The 22,132-nt window shown below is 32.7% G+C and overlaps 1 protein-coding gene across 1 annotated transcript; it reads left to right on the top strand.

Moving 5' to 3' along the window:
• The first annotated feature begins 1,874 nt into the window (after nt 1–1,874).
• LOC129899179 (hydroxyacylglutathione hydrolase cytoplasmic) lies at nt 1,875–9,237 on the top strand. Its single transcript, XM_055974027.1, has 7 exons — nt 1,875–2,075; nt 2,163–2,285; nt 3,881–4,042; nt 4,376–4,454; nt 7,250–7,363; nt 8,494–8,670; nt 8,898–9,237. Exons 1-7 carry the CDS (start codon nt 2,029–2,031, stop codon nt 8,970–8,972), a joined length of 777 nt encoding a protein of 258 aa, XP_055830002.1. The 5' UTR covers nt 1,875–2,028; the 3' UTR covers nt 8,973–9,237.
• The last annotated feature ends 12,895 nt before the right edge of the window (nt 9,238–22,132 follow it).

Raw genomic sequence — 22,132 nt, 5'->3', positions numbered from 1 at the left:
GACATAAATCCTAAATTCAAAACAAAAAATTTAACATAATGCTCTTATATCAAATTTTAACACAAAGTACATAAATATGCTTTTAAAAATTAAAATACTAACAAAATTATTTTAAAAAAGAAATAGAATAATAAATAAATAAATAATATGAAAAAATTGCATGGAATGAAAAGGTGAAGGTTCATGAGAATGAAATGAAATATAAATTAAAAAAATAAAAATATATATTTAGAAAATATCAGAATAATAAAAATATATTTTTTAAATAATAGAAATAAAAAATAAATTAAAATAAAAAAAATATAAATATAAATAAAAGAAGAATTTTAAAAAGCTTCATGCAATTACATGATGTAATTACACTAATTCTTTACCCTCCTTTTGGAATTGAAGAGTGTAATTACTCCTCTTCAATTACACCAAATTCCTCTCTTACCAAGTAATTACTTGGTCTACCAAACATGCCAAAGAGTGTAATTACACTCAATTACATCAAATCTTAATTACATTATGGCTTTCCAAACATGCTCTAATTTATGTAAATCTAATGAGATCTAAGGTAAGGCTGCGTACAATATACCCTTGTGGTTAGGCCCTTCCTCGAACCCTGCGCATAGCGGGAGCCTTAGTGCATCGGACTGCCCTTTAATGGAATGTGCCGTATATTTCTATATTAGTAGTTGTTATTAACAATGGGGAGTTGAAAGATTTAGAGCCTGTTTGGATTGGCTTTAAGTTGGTCAAAACCAACTTAAAGCCCCTTTTTAGCTTTTGGACGTGTTTGCCTAATGCTGACTTTAAGCCATAAAGTTCTTAAAGTCAGTCAAAAATGAAAAGTTAGGATTCCTAACTTTTTTTTCCAAAGTGCTTAAAGTCATTTTCTTTGACCATGAAAATTACTTTTATATCCCTTATATTTTAATTAAATTCTCAAACTACTTTTTTTTATTCTTTTAACCCTAAAATTCACATCATAAGCACTTTTATCCAAACACTCAACTGCTTATTTATAAAAATAACTTTCAGCACTTCAAAGTTCTAAAAGCACTTCATACATAAAAGTTACTTTTTTAAGCCTATCCAAACGGGCTCTTAGAGACATACTTATAGGGAAATCAGTTATTGTAGCTGATATTATCTCATTTAATGCATAATTTATTAATAATTGTATGTCTGTATAAATCAACGAAGAAAAATATATACATACTTCAGATAGAAAGTGCAGCCATTATTAGTAAATATGACATTTATAGCCATTCAATTTCAATAACCCTTTAAATGTGAGTATTTATGTAAGTTCCTCTTTATTTTATTGCGATATCAAAATACCATAATTTTAAATTGCACTTGAAGAAGGCGTGCAACATGAATATTTTTCATTTTTTCCTGGTAGTGAACTCGAGAAAATATGGCTGACCATAAAATTTTGGAATTCAACTTAAAATTAAACTCTAGAATTTTTAAGAATTTGAGAAAATAACACAAAAATATTTTTACTTTTCCATTCTAAATTACTCATAGAAAATTAAAAGCAACTCCAATTTATATTTGACTCTATTATTTTAAAATAATCATTTTTACTTAAAAACTAATTTCATATTTCACAATAAAACATGAACAAACGTCCATTGTAAGGTTTATTTGACTGGAATATAAATTCAATTTTTTGAAACACTCATCATTTGTCATCAAAATTATTCTGCGATATTTCAGAAATAACCCCTTTACCTTCACGAGAAGTAGTGTGGAAATCGGGGTATATATTGTTGTAGTTGGTGATGGCGGTCATCAAAATTATTCAATTTCTTTTTTTAATACAATTTTTGCCCCTTCTATTTGATAAAAAGATCAGTGTTTTTGATAATAAAATTTACTTTTCTTTGCCACGTCAATTGCTTGAACGCTGTGGAAGCTCGAAACTTATCCACGTCATTTTAGTCCCCTGTCCTCTTTGCTTATCGAAGTTGAGAGAGGTAAAGTGTTATAATCAGATCGGCGCCGGAGTCGGAGTTGGAGTTGGAGTTGGAGATGAAAGTTCTTCACATCCCAAGCTTAGAAGATAACTATTCCTATATGTATATTACATATATCAGATGTCTATTTCGATTTTCTAATTCATATCAGATTTATTTATTAGGGTTTTTGCTTATAAATTTTGGCAGTATCATCGATGAAACTACTAAGGAAGCTGCGGTGGTAGATCCCGTCGAGCCGCATAAGGTCCTCAGAGTTGCTCAAGAGAACGAAGTTGACCTCAAGTTTGTTCTCACCACTCATCACCACTGGTCTGTTCACACATCTTATTAAGTCTTTCTTAGTAGGCATCTGGACAATATTTCTGTTAAAAGTTGAGAAAAAAGAGTGCTGGAAGTTGAAATTGGAAAAAAGTTTGTGCAAGTCATAAGTTGTGTTTGTTCATGAAATTAAGTTGAAAATGTATGTTGAGAGTTGAAGATTTGAAGCCAATAATTCAATTCAGATATACCTTTAGGATAGTGTTTATATATCTCAGAGGACATATAAATTTTGAAGTTTTATATGTGCAAATGCTGAAATAGTATTCATGCCGTTATTGATGATCAAATTATTCTAAGGTGATAATCAATTCAATCTGATGTATGGTGAAAGATTGATTACCTGAAATATAAACAGGAATTTTCAGAAATTGCTATTTTTCAAGTTTATAAAGAAGGGCAGTGAGTTTTTGAACTTGGCTTAGTAGTCGGAGGATTGTTGGCAAATGCAAGCTTATGAGATATTGTCTTGTAATTAGAGAAAAAGATTCGTGGGACCGTTTGAGCATGCTTGCTGTTCAAATGGCATCAGTTCTTAAAAAACAGGTTACTTTTGTTTCTTCAGATCTAGATAGGGACAAAATTGGGCATTCAGTGAACTTGGAATCCCAAATTCTCCTTGTTTCAGCCCAAGAAAGATATTCTTTGCCATCTCTCTTGAAAAAATGTTGATAATAGATGCCCTCTCCATCACATTTTATATGACGTTGTTGACACACCGCAGAGCTTTTAAGATGTTCATTGACTTGTATACATTATTAGTGTTGGTAGAAGGAAATATTAATACACTGGCTGAAAGTTTGTTCGATAGAGATAACAGCACATCAAAGGTAAATTTTGAATAGTTTAGCAAAAAATTGAATTCTTAAAAGTTGTGAAAAATTGAATACTATCAAACATTTTGGGACATCCAAAAACCGAGTGTGTCATGTAAATTAAGAAAGAGAGTATAATAGTTGTAACATATAGTTTGATAAATCAAGTAGAAACAACTAAGATACTGATTGAAACAATATCTAGCTAATACATTTGCTATTACAACTAAGATGGACACAATTACGTGAGACTGAAAAGTTGGAAATTGCAAATTTTCTGCGGGCCTGCTCTTGAGGTGTTGAATGTAGTGCAAAGGAGTCAATTTGGGACTTGGGAACCGAATCTTTCGAGTATAATATCCTATGAACCAATGATGTTTGATCTGTGCTATTTTTGTGTGTGTGTGTGTTGGAGGGGGGGGGGGGTTGATAGTTGGTTTGTTTGAGGAGGGCATGTGATTGTAACTTGTAACTTAAGGGCGCTATCCAATTAACCTAATTCTTTTCTGATTCATTTACACTTTTTTCTTTCCATTTGTTCTCTGGAAGTTATTTAGTTTACACATCTTTCAAGAGGGGAAAATAATTCACGAGCTTGATCCATGGCTAGCATGGGTCGAACAGCACACCATGGAAACACATGTGTTAGGACAAACAAATCAAATGTAGGATATCTTAATTTTATTTGTCTGCATGTGCTGTAAACATCTATTTAGGTACATCTGTGGGATCTGCATTTATGTGATCCTGATGAACAACAACACATTCCAGGGATCATGCTGGAGGAAATGATAAAATAAAACAGCTCGTTCCTGGAATAAAAGTTTATGGTGGATCAGTTGATAATGTGAGGGGTTGTACAGATAAAGTTGAAAATGGTGACAGGGTATCCCTTGGTGCTGACATCAGCATATTATCTCTTCACACACCAGCGTAAGTGATTTAAAGTTTGCTGACTTGCTCCTTTGGTTACTAATATTTTAATTTGATGTTCTTAATACTGATTTTTGGTCAAGGACTCAACTGCTTTTGTTATTTGGATACTCATGTTTCGTGACCCTGCCTCTTGATACTAATGATAAAAAAGCGACACTCATTTTGGAGATATCTCTTGCATAGCAGTAGGTTCGATGGATCTTATGAAGCATTCCATTATAATCTCTGATATGCTGGAACGCAATAGACTCATATAGGGAATTATATCTCATGTCGTTATCCTACACGATCATTTCTCACAAAAATTAATTGCTTTTTCTTTCCTCTCAGCCACACTAAAGGTCATATAAGCTACTATGTTACTGACAAAGAGGGAGAGGATCCTGCTGTTTTTACTGGGGATACATTGGTGAGTGCAGGTTTCTACCTCTAAATCTTTTTGGAGCAAGTAGAACTTAATTAGTAGTTGGTTCCTGTACAGGGTGTGTCTTGCTTTGTGTCAAGAGAAGCTTTCTACTTTATGAATTTGTTTACTGAATTATTTTACTTGTGCAACTAGCGCATACTTTTTGTTCATTGTTTCTAGATTTTAGGTCATTAATGGTGCACCTTTCTTCGTTTTTACGTATATTATTGCTCTCGTCACTCTTTTGCTTCTGTTTGTTTATTACTTCGCTATTTCGGGAAGGGTGTGCCTTCCTGATGAAAATCCTTGCAGAAAGACATGATGTTATTTTGCTGCGACCTACTGTCTCAAAGAATCAGGTTCTTTGAGTAACTATGCGAGAAGGTAAAGTGCGGAATAATAAATCAACATAAGATTTTTACGTGGAAAACTACTTGCTCAAGGGTGGCAAAAACCACGACCTATCTCTCTATAGGATTTTCCTCAACTCTTCACTAAAACTCGAGCCATTTAAGGTTACACCATTTCTTGTACACCTAAGGAATTGTTCCCAACAGTACCTACCACGCTCGTCAACAGTAATCTCAATTGTTGGCTCTCTCACCTAACTCTTTTCCACTGCAGTAAGACCTGCTGTTATTTTGCTGCTATGTACTGTCTCGAAGAATCAGGTTCTTTGAGTAACTATGCAAGAAGGTAAAGTGCGGAATAATAAATCAACATAAGATTTTTATGTGGAGAACTCCTTGCTTAATGGAGGCAAAAACCAAAACCTATCTCTCTATAGGATTTTCCTCAACTCTTCACTAAAACTCGAGCCATTTAAAGTTGCAACATTTCTTTTACACCTAAGGAAGTGTTTTTTTTTTGAGAAATAGTGCTGTTGTAAAACACCTAAGGAATTGTTCCCAACAGTACCTATCCCTATCGTCAACAATAATCTCAATTGTTGGCTCTCTCACCTAACTCTTCAATGACTCTGTTCAGTCAATGAAGTCTCTTACAATACAAAACAACACCTACAACAATCAACTAAGAATTTAATCAAGATCTTATTTTGGAACCAAGAATCTAACTATTACATCTCAAGAACAGCAAAGATATAACTTGATTGGAACAGGTTCTCTCGTTGTAGCAGTTGACTTTCTTTCCATGAGACTCTCATGTAGATTTTGTTCTAATTCTGTAGCCTCTCTTTGTGGATGGTTAACTTTCTTCAACTCTTTGATGGGCTTTATATAGGAGTAGAATAACTGCTTGTAGTCGTCCCGTTCCAACCAAGACTTGGTTCAAGACTTTCCAAGAAACCAATCCTTATTTGACTTGGATTTGACTCATGTGTACAACCTCTCCTTCTGCAAATCTTATGCTAATCCATGGGTTCAATTATGGTAACTTTCCATGTCATGAACTTTTGTTCCTTGTAGAATTGAGTTAAGGCTAATTACAATTCTCCAAGGTTTTCCTTTTGTGCAAATGGAATAGCTTCTTCTTGTCGACCCAAAACCGTCTCCCGTTCCTCTCAATCTGAGCAGTTTTCCTGCAGTGTTGCCAACTTCACCAGTTCCTTTTGGAGATCTGTTAAGGACCTGGTTCTTGTACTTTTTCCTTCATTTTTCTTGTGCATAAATTGTCATTTGTACAATGGTTGTCAATCATCAAAACTACGCCAAATGATCTTGAATGTAGATTCAGAAATCAAGGTAGATCCTGTCATCTCAACACATGGATAATGTTCGATTGACAAGAGTTTTCTGTTCTTCTAGTTTCTGCTCTAAGGAAAAAATGAAATGGGTTATGGAGATAAAGAAAGGAACTTATGATGCTTTGAGGGCAAAGCCATGAGAAAGAACAGTTCAACTGTCTTTGGTTACTCCATTTTGCTGTGAAATGAATATATAGAGAATGCTGTTTATCTCATACTTAATTAGCTTCCTGCAGGATTCAATGGGAATTTGTATCCGCTTTTGTAGTACACACTGCAGCCGAGTTAATGAAATTTCATCTTTTATTGAATAAGAAATGAATGAATGCAAGCAATAACTTTTCTGGTGCATAAACCATAGGAGGGGTTTTGTTTGAACACCCTTCATATGCAGAGTCAACTTAAAGGCACTCAGGTATTTTCTATGTTGTACAAATAAATCATTCGAAGGAATACCTGTCTATTAATAAGATGAGGTCCTTGATTCCACCTACTGGTGAATTATTTGGGCCACTGAGGAAACCTTTCCCTTCATCGTCAATATCCCTATGATGCTTCATTTGCCATTTCACTCTCGTTTCCCCGTCCTCTTTGTATGCACATCTCTAAATCTCTTGGCATCACTGCCTTGCAATCACAACTCCAAATCCATCTGCTACTTTTTTTTTTTTTTTTGGTAAATCTCTCTCAACTTTGAGGTATTACAATAGATAACACAAGAATATTTAGAGTCAACCTCCTTAAGTTGTTCACTATAACTTTGCTCAAGATTTGGAAGGGTAGTGGTAGGTTGAACCCCATCTGGCTTATTGTCTATGTCTTCCAACTTGCTCTGCTCTATCTTGGAATATAGGTTTATGGGTTTGAAAAGGTTTCATTTTGGGAGAAGAGGATAGGAACTCTTACCACTCCATGCAAGTTTTGCTAAATGTGGAATACAACGCAACTAACCAGTATTTGAAACCAGAAGATTATGTGACAATGCGAGCAGGAGGAGCTATTGTGAACGGACAGCCTCTTTCGAAAAATTGTATTATTATACTGTTGGATCAAAATAGTTTTCTTTTAACATTTCCATCTTTTTGGCTTGCAGTTTATTGCTGGTTGTGGTAAGTTTTTTGAAGGCACTGCAGAACAAATGTATCAATCACTGTGTGTGACACTAGGTTCTTTGCCAAAGCCAACTCGGGTATATTGTGGTCATGAGGTAATATGTGCATGTTCTTATAATTTTTTTTTCAAAAAAGAGTTATCCTGTGTCTTCATATAGTGGTCTCAGATCAGATTCTAGACTTTGTGCATCAACAGTTACCTCTCTCTAATGTGCCACATTTGTACAATTTTCAGTAGGACCACTAAGGAAAGTTTAATACACTTGACAAAAGAGTGAAAAAGTGAGCAGTACATGTGGTTAAATTTTCTCTAGAGTAACTTTAGCTCCTCAGTTCTAGTTTATCTTTATAGCACAGAGAAATAATTTCTCATTTTTTCTGATCAAAAGAATTTCACCTTTAATTTTCCCTCTTTGCTGTACCAGATATGATGGTTTATTTGCATTCAGTGTGATGAACACTTTAGTTGAAAGGAAGGACAAATAAAAAATTTAAATAGTTCCACCTCATATGTACTCGCTCACAAGCACAGCTCTCTTTAAATGTGTATACAGTATATCACATGTATTTGGCCTGCACTAGTGTTCTAAGGTTTCTCTTGCGAAAAGATGTCATTAACTGTAAGACACTGCTGCATTTTGAATAAACCTCTGATAAGTAGATACATTCAGTAGTTTTGATTCCAATATAATAATATCAGGTTGCATATGTATGAAGTTCCTGGCGGCTGTTCTACATCAGAATTGTTGTCCGACTTTAGATCTTTGTATCTTTTTTTTTTCCTCCAGTGAGATCATTTGAACTTCAGGAGAACTTAAACCCCCCCCCCTCCCCTCCCCCCACCCCCAAAAAGAAAGGGAGAAAAATGATATCTTATGCAGAATGAAAATAGCCCTCTTGCTTATTCTCCATAATCACCTCTCTAATTACCCTGCCTCTCCTATCAGTACAAATTCATTGTGATAGTGCTCTCCTTCATATGCTTCATCTAAAGGTAACTCCAGGGTGAGGTGATCTGAACATACATACATGAATGTTATCCAACACGGAAATTAAACTTCTTCTCCACAAATAATTTTTGACTGCATTACCGTCCGCCTCTCATATTGTAGTACTCGTTCATGTAGTGTTGGCAATTTCTATAACATGACCTTCTCATTTTGGGTTTTAGAAGAAATTCTATATACACTCTAAGAAAATTCTAATGTTTATAAATGGTTTGCAGTATACAGTAAAAAATTTGCAGTTTGCATTAACAGTTGAACCTGACAATGCCAAAATTGCACAAAAGTTGGCATGGGCTGAGCGGCAGAGAAGAGTAGGCCTTCCAACTATTCCATCGACCATTCAGGAAGAATTTGAGAGTAACCCATTCATGCGGGTTGATCTTCCAGAGGTTCAGGTAAACATAAGTTCTGTAATATACTCTTTTATTGCATGTCAGAGGAAAATAAGAAATACTTCTGATAAATTAGCATAGAGTGGGGACCAAAGAGTGTGATTTAGTGATTAATGAAGTGGAACAAAAAACACAGGAGACCGGGTCTCAGCAGACAAAATGCTAGGTGCTGCTTGTCTCCCATGTGCTGCAAAGCGTCTTTTAACGAGGATTTTTTGCTTGCTAAACAGGATAAAGTGGGGTGCAAGTCTCCTGTTGAAGCCTTGCGTGAAATCAGGCAACGAAAGGATAATTGGAAGGGCTGAATTAAAACATGAGTCCAAGTGTAATGTTTTTAATAGTTCATGTTTGTGCATGTAATAAGGTGGAAATGTCAACCGGCGAAATGAAATTGAACTTTGTGTTGGAAGTGTGTATTTTCATTGGTAAGTCTTTCAGCATCATAATCCCGACATTTACTTGGAATATATGTGTGTAATGGGTATTGTAATTCTTTATATTCCATGATGTATAATGAGAGGCCAAGGGGCTCCATCACAAGGTAGATGGAGAAATTGTGCTCTATGGTAATCTGTTTCAATATCCAAACTAGATTAGTGTGTAATGATGTCAGGATCTTGGAAATTTTGCCATATCACCAGTCAATAGTGAACTTCCCTTTCAATCAATTTTTATTGAGCAAGTCTATTTAGGAGAAAATTAATCTGTTTGGGCACAAAACCTAATTGTGCCTTTTTCACACAACAAAACAAAATAATAAACAATAATTCCAAAATCTATTCCCCAAAACAAGCTCCATTGTTTACTTTAAAAAAAAAAAGGGGGGGGGGAGGGGGAGAAAAACCAACAAAATAGAGCCGGACTGTTTTGTAGTCTAAACGCGGGTGATCTCAATTTTCAGTATTTCTTTCAGCGGTGCGTTGTTTTGGATGGCTTGTTTAGTTTTGAATATTAAATTGAAGATATGTTAAATTGTATAGAATTGTCAAGATATCGAGTTACAACAAAATTTAAACGTTCTTTTTTTTAATCTAGAATGTTATAAGGAAAATGTCAATCTAGCATTAGGCTGCATTGGTCTAATTTACGAGGAATTTTTGGCTCGTTGATTATTGCACAATACTCTTTGCATTTACAAATATCGAGTTCAATTATACATATCTTCTTGAGACATGATTATTAAATTTCAAAAATCAATCAATCAATCATCAATATCAATAAATCATCAATCAATATATATATATAAAAAGGAGAAACATAGATAAAGTGAAATGACATTTCTTGGCCATTTTTTATTCATTAATCTGCTAACTAAATGGATTAATAAAAATATCATAATTATGATAAAATAAATATAGCAATCAAGATTCAAGCCACGTATAGCAGTGGCCATGGATGATGTTTATGATGCAATAAAGCCATTCACCCCATGTAGAAGCAAAAACCTTCTTTGTTAATTATATTAAATGAGCTTTAATTTATTTTAAAAATAAAAGTGTTTTTTCTTTTTACTTTCATAACACTACTAAAAAAAATGTGAAAAAACAACGCAAAAAAGCGACGGACTGCGTCGCTTTTTTGGTCAAACTCGACGGTAAAGCGACGCAGTCACTTCCGTCGCTTTTTTGCTCGACGCTTTTAAAAAAAAAGACGGACGGGGTCGCAAAAAGCGACTGACTGCGTCGCCTCTAAATTTTTTTAATTAAAAAAAAATATATAAAAAAACGACGGACTCCGTCTTTTTATTTTTTTAAAAATTAATTATTTAATATAAAGAGACAGATTATTGGTCTCCATCCGTTGTTGTTTGATCTTGATGTTCTTAACAATTTTCAGAAAAGCGACGGACTTAGAGTCTCCGTCCGTCGCTTTTTTGAAATTTTTTTAAAAAAGAATTCCAGAAAAGCGACCGACTAAAGGACCCTGTCCGTCGCTTTTCTGCAACATTTTTGACAGCAGAAATCTACAGTTTCTGCTGCCCACCTACAATCAAAATTCAATTTACTTCATAGCAATTTAGCCAATTTAAACACAAATAACAACAAACAAAATACGTAAAATACATAATAACAAACATAATTAAACACTTAAAACGAATAAAGTCATTATTTAGAACGATTTAAAGTGATTCAAACTTAACAAAAAATTTCAAAATGTTCATAAATTAACATAGGGAACCTAAGGACTATTTACTATGTATTCATCACTATCGTCGGATTCATCCGGAGTAGACCCTCCTGAATAACGGGGCGGAGGTTGACGGACGAGGTTGAGCACTTGTTCTTTAATTTGCTCAACTTGACGTGACGGTCCAATACCTTCTAAACCTGATTGGAGTTGTCGTACATTATTCCTAAAGCCCATTCCATATATTCGGCCATTATGGCTTCCTCCAACCACTTTTTCTGTCCAAATTTGAGTGGACTGTTTAGGCATTGGTTGGATCGAATCTCCCATATCACGTATGTGTCGCTCATAATCTTGCTGCATTTATATATATATATATATAATATTAAAAATAAAAGTTAGAATCAAAATATATTATACATTATGTAAATAACTTACATAGACTCGTTTGACCCTTTCATATATATATATATATATATATTAAAAATAAAAGTTAGAATCAAAATATATTATACATTATGTTAAATAACTTACATAGACTCGTTTGACCCTTTCCTCCACCCACTCATTCGGATCCGACGCATTAGTCTTTTTCTTTACATGAGTCTTTTTAAAGACTTCGTGACGATAGGGAGTGCGTCCCAATTTTTTTTCTATAAATAAAAATAAAATTAATGAAATAATATTTTGTCAAATAATTTAAACTTAAAATTTAGAAATCTTACCATCTTTCTCTAAATCGTACCAATACTCTTTGCATCTCCGGTGTGCAACGAGCCACCTGACTCTTACTTTTTTTCCTTTTTCGTACAAAGCCTTGAATTCTTCGGTATCCCAATACCGACATAATTTCTTAAATATATGAGGCAACATCCAACTCGAAGGTGCCCGATCATTCCTAGCTTTATTTAGCCAGCTAGACAGTCTGGCGCTCGCTTTTCTTTTAAAAGTGATCGCAATGACCATATTGTACCTTGGTTCCCAAGTACATAAAGTCTAAAAAAATGAATAACGTTAAATAATTAGAAGTAAAGTATAGTAAAAATATTAAATGTAACTTTAAAAAATAGATTTAAACATATATATATATATATATATTATATATCTTAAATTCATTAAATATCGCCTGACGGATACTATTTGGAATCTCCTGCCAAGAGTGATAGGGCTCAGTATATAGCCTCCTAACACTCTCCTGAAGAGCCCTAGCAGCCTCCTTCGAAGGATGCCACCTGCAAGAAACATAATAAACATGTAATTAGTTCATGAATAATTTATTAATGTAGCAAAAATAAATAAATAAAACTTTAAACTTACGAGGATCCATCAGGCTCAATCATGACTCTCCCAAGTCTGTCCCTCTGCCCAAGAGCTAACCGAGGCACATTATGTGCTGCCACTGGTCTATTAGCAGAGGAAGGTAAAGCTAATGCTGTTGGAGTGTCAGTCTCAACACTAGAATCTCTAAGTCTCAGAGTAGATATGTGAGGTGACTGAGATGTGGGACATGGAACTGTGAGAGATGGAGTAGACGAAGATGCTACTCTCTGGGATCGAGCAATAACCTATGTGGGTAACTGGTAGGTCTAATCATATGAAGTATATCATACTTATGAAGAAGAAGAAGCACCGTGTGGTCTGCAAAACTGACTATGGTAAACTAAAGGATCCATAGTCCCAAAAGGCACAACATGAATATGTGTAGGACTAGATCGGCGGCGCTGCATCTCCGACGCTGAAGAAATATGTACTGGGATATCTTCAGGATTAACAGGTCTCCTAGAACTCTCTTACTCCTACTAGAATGGCTAACCCCAAGCTGATCCCGGGATCTATCACCATCACCAGATGACATCTGTATGTAAAGTAACAATACAATATATATAAAACATAAATTAAATAAATTTAGGGTTAGCGAAATAAATAACTTACATACTAGTTATAATCTACCACTCTATTCATCCTTGCTTGTTTCATTTTTGCCATCCTTCCATTCCTCCTCCTCTGTTGTTTCATATTCATTGTCATTCCATTCCTCCTCCTCAAATGATTCTTATTCCTCGTTTACTTCTTTCTCAATATTTGGCATTATAAATTCATCATCGGAAACCTCTTCTATTATGTGTTGAGGATGTTCTAGTGTGATTTCCAACTCAACATCAACTTGAACAAGTGCAACATCATTTTGGTACGCCACATCTAATACATTCTCAATTTCAATTCTTCCCACAGAATTTGTCTTAATAACAACCCACCAATCAACCTTATCTCTACGCAATGGATATCAAGCGTAATAGACTTGCTTAGCATTTTGGGCAATGCTAAAAGGATCATATCTTTCGTATTGTCTGGTGTGCTTAACTTCAATCATATTATATTATTGGTCCACCCTTGTGCCTCTCTGTGATGGGTCAAATCACTTACACCAAAATAATACTATTTTTTAGGCAACCTGAATATCTTACTTCAATAATCTCTTGAATGACACCATAATATTCTACAGTTTAGCCATTACCGTCGACATCACCTTGAACGCACACACCACTATTATTGATTTTCTTGTGCATAGAAACTTCTTTAGTTTGAAACTTAAAACCATTCACACAATATGAGTGCGATCTCTCTCACAAATGATGAATGTTCGACATTTGAGTATTCATCATAAACCTACAAATTGATTTCAAAACAATACAATTTACTATAAAATAAAAATATTATACCTATTAATTCAATATAATCTTTCACACTTACACAGTCCTTTAGCCATTTGGAAAACCTCGTATATATGGCTTCATTGCTTCATGTGCTTACGAACGAGCTAATATTGATATGTACAATTTTGATAGTTAGTAATCACTTATTACTATGTAATTTGATAATATAATTTAACACTTACTTATGATATGGATTGATTTCTGGATAATTAAACAGAATATGGGTCACAGCTGATTGTCTTTCCATAGTAGTGAAGCCTCATTTTTCACGCCATTTAGATCCTCGATCACTTTGATTAAAAATTAAAATCGATGGAAACATCGAATCACTATCACCTTCATCATTGCGATTAGGCCTATTTCTCCTTCATGGAACTTCATCCCCAAAGTAATAGGAATAAAAATTACTAGTTTCTCTTGCAATATGAGCTTGAACAATTGACCCTTCGATCTTTCCTGTTTGTTTAATTGTTTGTTTGCAGCTTCTAATTTTTCTGAATGTATATATCTATATATGTTAACTAATAATTATAGTATATATAAGAAAAATAACTTTATTACTTATATAAGAAAAACATTACCTCTCAAATAGATACATCCATCTTGTTTGAACTGGACCTCCAAGACGGGCTTCTTTTACAAGATAAATCGGAAGATGCTTCATCACATCAAAAAAATCATATGAAAAAATCTTATCCATTTTTGTAGTAATAACAGAAATATTTTCCTCCATCCTGTCTAAAGTACTTTCCAACAACTTTCCAGAATATAAATCTCTAAAGAAAAGACTTACCTCTGTGATTGGCTCCATATCCTGTCAGGTAGATGGCTAAAAGCGATAGGAATCAAAGTTTCCATGAATACATGAAAATCATGGCTTTTCATACATATCAACTTTCCTTCATTCAGATCTGCCCGCTTACCCAAATTTGAAGCATATCCCTCTAACATTCTCAAATTTTTAACCCACTCACATATGTCACATTTCTCATCCAATGTGAATGAATAACTGACTTTAGGCTTGATAATTTTACCATTTTGTAGTTCTTGCAACGACAATTCTTTTCTCCTATAGTATTCCTTTAAGTCCATTCTAGCTTTTGTGTTGTCTTTTATCTGGCCCTTAACATCCATCACTGTGTTAAACAAATTGTCAAAATATTTTTTTCTCAGTGTGCATCACATCAAGATTATGTCATAGGAGATTATCCTTCCAATATGACAACTCCCAGAATATGCTCTGTTTGTTTCAATTATGTTCAACACCATATCCAAGAAGTCTAGATGGTGGAGTTTCTGTAACTTTAGGCAATTGATAAACTCTCTCTCAAATTTGATGTTCTGTCAGTGATGGAGGTGGAGAGTTATTTTCAACCCTGTTTTTTTGAATGTGTGTTTCATCTTTCTAAACTCATGGTTCATTGGCAAGAACTAACGATGACAATCAAACCATGAACTTTTTCTACTATTCTTTAAGGTGAATGCCTTACTATTTTCCATGCAATGAAGACAAGCAAGCTTTCCAGCAATCATCCAACTAGACAACATCCCGTATGCAGAAAAATCATTAATAGTCCACATTAAAGCAGCACACATAAAAAAATTCTACTTAGTTGATATATCATAAGTCATTACGCCTTCAAACCACAATTGTTTAAGCTCATCTATCAATGACTGTAAATAGACATCAATCAAACTTTTAGGATTACGAGGACCAGGAATAACATAGCTTAGAAAGATGTATGGACTTTTCATGCACATTTCATAAGGAAGATTGTACGGGGTAAGAAATACAGGCCAGCAAGAATAAGGTGAGGTAGCATTAAAGAATGGTCTGAAGCCATCTGCACACAACTCCAATCTTATATTTCTTGGTTCACTAGCAAAATAAGGATACATGTTATCAAAATATTTCCATGCTTCTCCGTTAGATGGATGAGACAAGACACCCGGCGACCTTCTATATTCACGGTGTCATCTCATATGTGGGGAAGACCTCATCGATGCATACAACCTCTTTAATTTAGGAATAAGATGTAAATAATGCATCGCCTTAATTGGGACCATCTTTCCAGTAGGAGTCCTCTTATAACGAGCTTGTCCACAAAACTTACAATTTTCTAATTCACTATCAGTCTTGTAGAACAACATGCATCCATTAACACAACAATGAATTCTATCATACGATAATTCTAACTTGGAAACCAATCTCTATGCCTGATAGAAGTTCTTAGGTATGTTAAACTCAGGATTAACTAGTTCTCCCAAAAGATCAACCATTAAGTCTATAGCCGTATGAGGAACACTCCAATCTAATTTAATATTTATTAACCTAACTGCAACTGACAAAGTAGAATGAAGACTCCTTTCACATAGTGGACGACTAGCCTCTTCTAATTATTGATAGAAACGTCTTGCTTCTTCATTAGGAGTTTCATCAAAATATTATTTGGGTTTCATCCCACCTTGAACTCCGAAAGCATCATTGACTATTTCATGAACTCTATCATGTTGAAATGTATCATGTTGAACTCTATCATGTAGATCCCTATCATGTTCAACCCTAATTTAACCATGTGGTGCAAACATATTATATTCATCCACGAGCAGCAAATTATAAAATATATTAATCAATCCATCTATTTCTCCATGATCAACCCATATAAAATATCTAAACTTAAATCCATTACCATACAAATGAATCATAACTATATCTGAATTAAAAAATTTCAAGCACCTACATTCACGACAAGGACACCTAACCAATCCATTTCTCTTAAAAATATCAAGTGTCATGGCATGATCGATAAAACTTCTTACACCGTCAATAAATTCAGGTTTCAAACCACCACCAACTTCATAGTGCATGTTATACATCCACAAACGATGATCCATCTACAAAATTACATATATTCAAGCTTAATTAATTAGTTCATAAAGACTACAATTTATCGAGAATACAAGTGTCATTAATACAAGTTATAATTAATTAATTCATATAATAATTCAGTTCAAGTTATGATTAATTCAAGTTATAATTAATTAATTCATATAATAATTAAGTTCAACTTATAATTAAGTTCAAATTCTAATTAATTCAAGTTATAATTAATTAATTCATATAATAATTAAGTTCAACTTATAATTAATTCAACTTATAATTAAGTTCAAATTCTAATTAATTCAAATTATAATTAATTAATTCATATAATAATTAAGTTCAACTTATAATTAATTCAACTTATAATTAAGTTCAAATTCTAATTAATTCAAATTATAATTAATTAATTCATATAATAATTAAGTTCAACTTATAATTAATTCAACTTATAATTAAGTTCAAATTCTAATTAATTCAAGTTATAATTAATTAATTCATATAATAATTAAGTTCAACTTATAATTAATTCAACTTATAATTAAGTTCAAATTCTAATTAATTCAAGTTATAATTAATTAATTCATATAATAATTAAGTTCAACTTATAATTAATTCAACTTATAATTAAGTTCAAATTCTAATTAATTCAAGTTATAATTAATTAATTTATATAATAATTAAGTTCAAGTTATGATTAATTCAACTTATAATTAATTAATTCATATAATAATTAAGTTCAACGTATATACAAATTAAAGTTCTAAAATACAAGTATTCAAGTATCTTATTAAAGTTCAAGTTCATGACAACATAAAGTTCTAATTAATTAGTTTTAAAGTCTAAAAGTTCAAAATTTATTCAAACCAAAATAATTTATAAAGTTCTGAATTCCTAAAATTCAACTATCTAAAGTTCAAGTTAATAACCACATGAACTTCTAAGTTCTAGTTACTTCTAAAGTTTAAAGAGTTCAAACATATACAAACCTATAAATTTCAAAGTTCAACTTCAAAATTCCTAAAGTTTAAGTTCATGACTTTGAATATCGTCTAACTCTAATTAACTTAATTAGTTCATAAGGACTACAAATCAACAAGATTTCTAAAATCAACAAAATTTCAAGTTCAAAGTTCTAAGTTCAAGTTCAAAATTCAAGTTCTAAGTTCAAGTTCTATATTATATTCAAGTATCCTAAAATTCAAGTATCTAAGTTATAATTAGTTCCAAAGTCTAAAATTCACAATTTATACAAACCAAAAAAAAATAATTCTAAGTTCAAAAATCCTAAAGTCCAAGTTCATAACTTGAATATCTACCAAACAACAAAAATCATTCAACCCAATATTTTTCTAACTTGAATATCTTCCAAACATAAAAAATTCTAAATTCTAACTTCTAATTACTTCATGTTCTAACTTTAATTTAATCTTCAAAAACACTTCAAGTCCAACTAAAACAATACCCAATTCACAATCTAATTAAAAAAAACCACAATTCAAACTAAAGCCCTAAAATCTTCATTTACATTCTAACTTCAAGAACTAACCAACTATGTTAATAACATTTGAACATCAAGAACACTTTAATTCCAACTCAAAAAATATTCAATTCACAATTTAATTCAGAAAAAAAACCTAAATCAAAGCAAAGACCTAAAATCTAATTTCTAATATTCACCAATTCAAAATCACATATACAAATTAACTATGTTAATAAAATACATTAAAGAAATTAATTGAAATAAATTAACTAACAAATCAACAATTTTTTTTTCAAAATTAAAACCCTAACTAGCTAACCTTATTAACAATAAGGAGAGAGAAGGTTGACGGAGAAAAGTGGCAGCGGCAACAACGGAGACGGGGGAGGGAGTGGCGGCGGCGAAGGGCAGCGAAGGGGGCGGGGGGTTGGGAGTTTAGAGAGAAGGAGGAGGGGTTTTTAGAGAGAGAGAGCAGAAAATAAGAAATCTCGCGTATTGAGATGTAATATTTCAGAAAAAGCGATGGACAACTTCGCCCTGTCCGTCGCAAATTTTAAATGGTTAACCGCCATTTTGATCAAAAAAGCGACGGACTGGGAGACGCTGTCCGTCGCTAAAAAATTGATAAATAAAATATAATAAATAACGACAGACGGCGACGTAATTTTTAAATAATATTTAATTATTTTAAATTGAAAGCGACGGACTCCGTCACTATTTATATTTTATAATTAATTTTTAATTATATTTACATATGGCGCAAAAATCCGCCAAAAAAAAGTGACGGACAAGGAGTCCATGTCCGTCACTTTTTATTAAAAAAATTAAAAAAGCAACGGACAGCGTCTCAAATTCCGTTGTTTTTTTGAGCGACGCAGTCTGTCGCTGTTTTTTTTGTCGTTTTTTGGACTGTTTTTATTAGTGTAAAACATTATGACAATGTAAGGGTTATTCATACGGTACAATATTATAGTCTCTTAAACTTTCAAAGATTATATTATGTTCTAATATTCTTCAATATCACAATGGGCTATTAGTTTGTCACCTTACTTTAATCTGGGCATTTGTTATGCCTCAATAGTAGAACAAAAAGAAGAAATTTTGCATGATAAAATTAAAGTTTAAATCCAAAGATCAAAGTATTTGACTGGCGATGGTAAGTCCTATCGAGAACTGAAGTATAAAAGCATCACGTGTAACATGCCAGTCATGTTCGTTCTAAGTCTTGTCACTTTTTTTGTCTTTGTGTTGACAAGAGGATTATTTGGAAGGATGTGACAAACATTATTTCGTAGGCAGTTATTGCTGCAGCAGATGATCAAGCCAAAAAGGAAATCGAAGCTCCGTGTAATATTCTTCTTTTTTATATTTCAGGTAGGCAATTTTATCATCTAAAGAGCTTCTCCCTCCATTCCACTTTATGTGTGATCTGATTCATAGTGCGAGGGTGAAGCCAACTAATTTTCGCTGTGAATTCGGATGCAGAAAACACAATTTCTGTATTACTTTCAACTTTTTGAGATGAGACTGAAGTAAATAATCTAGAGGAAGCATTTGGATATTGATTTGTTTTTTCCGTGAAAGGATATAGATTTTGGAGCACATACAGGTAGGTTATGACACACTTTAGAAGAGTTTCAAAGAGCTTTTGGAGACTTTTACCATGAAGTCAAAATGAAAGCATTTTTTCCCCAGATTCCTTTGTCCGGTAAGAATTTAAACAAGTTTGAAACTCACACATTCAATACATAATATCATAGACTTTCTCTTCAACAATAGATGTTATAGAGTAGGATTCAGGTTGCTTAAAACTATAATCAAGACACTCTAAATAGCTATATATATTGCTCACTCAGAGAAATTTTCAAACCAAAAGAAAACTATCAGTACTAGTCTCTTATTCTGAATCATTTTTTCTCTCATAAACATCAAAAATATAAAAGCATTCCTTTCAACATCCATGTCTCCTAAGCATCAAATATAAAATTGTTTTCATTCATCATTTTTTGGATGTCCTCATTTATTGGCAGTGGTATAATCGGTGCAATAACTCGAGTGAGATTGGGACTAATCTGAGAGATACGGATCAAATATTCTATATCTTTTGTAGAAGACACAGTGTGTATATTGCATAGACAAATCTGGTCAATAATAATGCCCCTATTATCGATGGCTTCTTCAAGTGTTCGCTCAAGTATGTCGACTTGGTTGACAACATCGCAAAGTTGCTGAAGTTCGCGGTTAACCTTTTTAAATGTCATCTGTACAAACGAGATACAAGAAAGTAAATAAGAAGAAGAAAATAGTTTAATACCAGATAACTAGCAAAAGCGAGCTAGAAGAGAGAGCAAAAACTACGACAACAGTTTAATGAAACAACATCTTACTAAGATTATGTTTGGATTGACTAAAAAGTTAGTCAAACCTACTTTTAATTTATTTTTAGCTTTTGGAGTGTTTGACAAAGTTAAAAAAAACTTAAAATAAGTTTAAAATGACTTTAAAAAAATTAAAAATCAAAAGTAAGACTCTCCCTATTTTTTATTTTTTGACTTAAAAGTCATTTAAATTTGAATTTTTATTTTTTGACTTAAAAGCTATTTTTTTCCAGCCAATCCAAACGGGCTCTAAAGCAGTTTAATACCAGATAACGAGCAATAAGAGAGAGCAACAACTTGCTAAAACAGTTTAACACAAGATAATTAACGAGCTAGAAGAGAGCAAAAACTTGCGAAAACAGTTTAATGAGTGCAACAACTTGCTAAAACAGTTTAATACAAGATACCGAGCTAGAAAAGAGAGCAAAAACAGTTTAATACCAGATAACGAGCTAGAAGAGAGCAACAACTTCCGAGAAAAGTTCAATACCAGGTAACAAGCTAGAAGAGAGAGCAAAAACTTGCAAAAACAGTTTAATAAGAGCAACAACTTGCCAAAACAGTTTAATACCAGATTATGAGCTAGAAGAGCAGAAACAATTTAATACCAGAAAACGAGCTAGAAGAGAGAGAAAAAAATAGTTTAATACCAGATAACGAGTTAGAAGAGGGAGCAACAACTTGCTAAAACAGTTTAATACCACATAACGAGCTAGAAGAGAGAGCAAAAGTTGCGAAAATAGTTTAATGAGAACAACAACTTGCTAAAACTGTTTAATACTAGATAAGAGCTCGTAGAGAGAGAAAAAATAGTTTAATACCAGATAACAAGCTAAAAGAGAGAGCAACAACTTGCGAAAACAGTTTAATACGATATAACTAGCTAGAAGAGAGAGAAAACACTTGCGAAAATAATTTAATAGCAAATACGTTGCGAAAGAAAGCTGGAATAGAAAGAAAAAACTTGCGAAAACAATTTAATATCAGATAACTAGCTGGAAGAGAGAGCAATAATTGCGAAAAAAGTTTAATACCACATAACTAGCAATAAGATATAGCAAAAACTTGTGAAAACAGTTTAAAAACAGATAACTAGCTAGAAGATCGAGCAACATCAAGGTGGATCTGATTTGACATTTTTAGTGGCTCATACACGTAGATTGTAAATTAATTCATATATTTCTTGATAACACATATGTTTGATAAAAGTATTTTTTATTGATGTAAAACATTGTACAAAAATAACAAGTGCTCAAAATTTATCAAAAAATAAAATAAAAATCTTTACATAGATGTAAGGTAGGTGACGTGACACCCTCAAATTTTTATTTAGCTTTTATCTTCTTGTCTTTTTTTTTAAATCTCTTTTACTTAAATTCTTTATGTGATATTTTAAAAGGTTCAAACAATCACCTCATTTGATCTCCTATAATGAGCATTTATTTTCATAATTAGGACCTGTTTGAAAAGTCACCTTGATTAATGGGATGTAATTGGGTGTAATTAAATTGTCTCGCATGTTTGATTGTCCATGTAATTAGCAGGAAATATGGTGTAATTGGCAGGGGCAATTACACTCTCCAATTCACAGGAAAAGATTGTAGATTGTTGGTAATTATATGATATAATTACAAGTTGATTAATTTTTAATTTCTTCCTTTTATTTCTACTTTTTTATTTTAATTTATTTTTTATTTTTACTATTTTAAATTCATTTTTATTTTTATTCTTCTTATGTTTTCTAAAAATATATTTTTTATCTTATATTATTTATATTTCATTTCTTTCTCATTATGAACCGATTCCATCTAATTTTTGAATTAGCTAAAATGTGTTGCTTGTGGCTGTCACTGAAATGTATCAGAAGAACCGGTTGTAATCACAA

This window comes from Solanum dulcamara, chromosome 8, assembly GCF_947179165.1.
Source record: "Solanum dulcamara chromosome 8, daSolDulc1.2, whole genome shotgun sequence".
Classification (NCBI taxonomy): Eukaryota; Viridiplantae; Streptophyta; class Magnoliopsida; order Solanales; family Solanaceae; genus Solanum; species Solanum dulcamara.
Note: the sequence above shows the minus strand (reverse complement) of the source record. Positions and strands in the feature narration are given on the sequence as shown.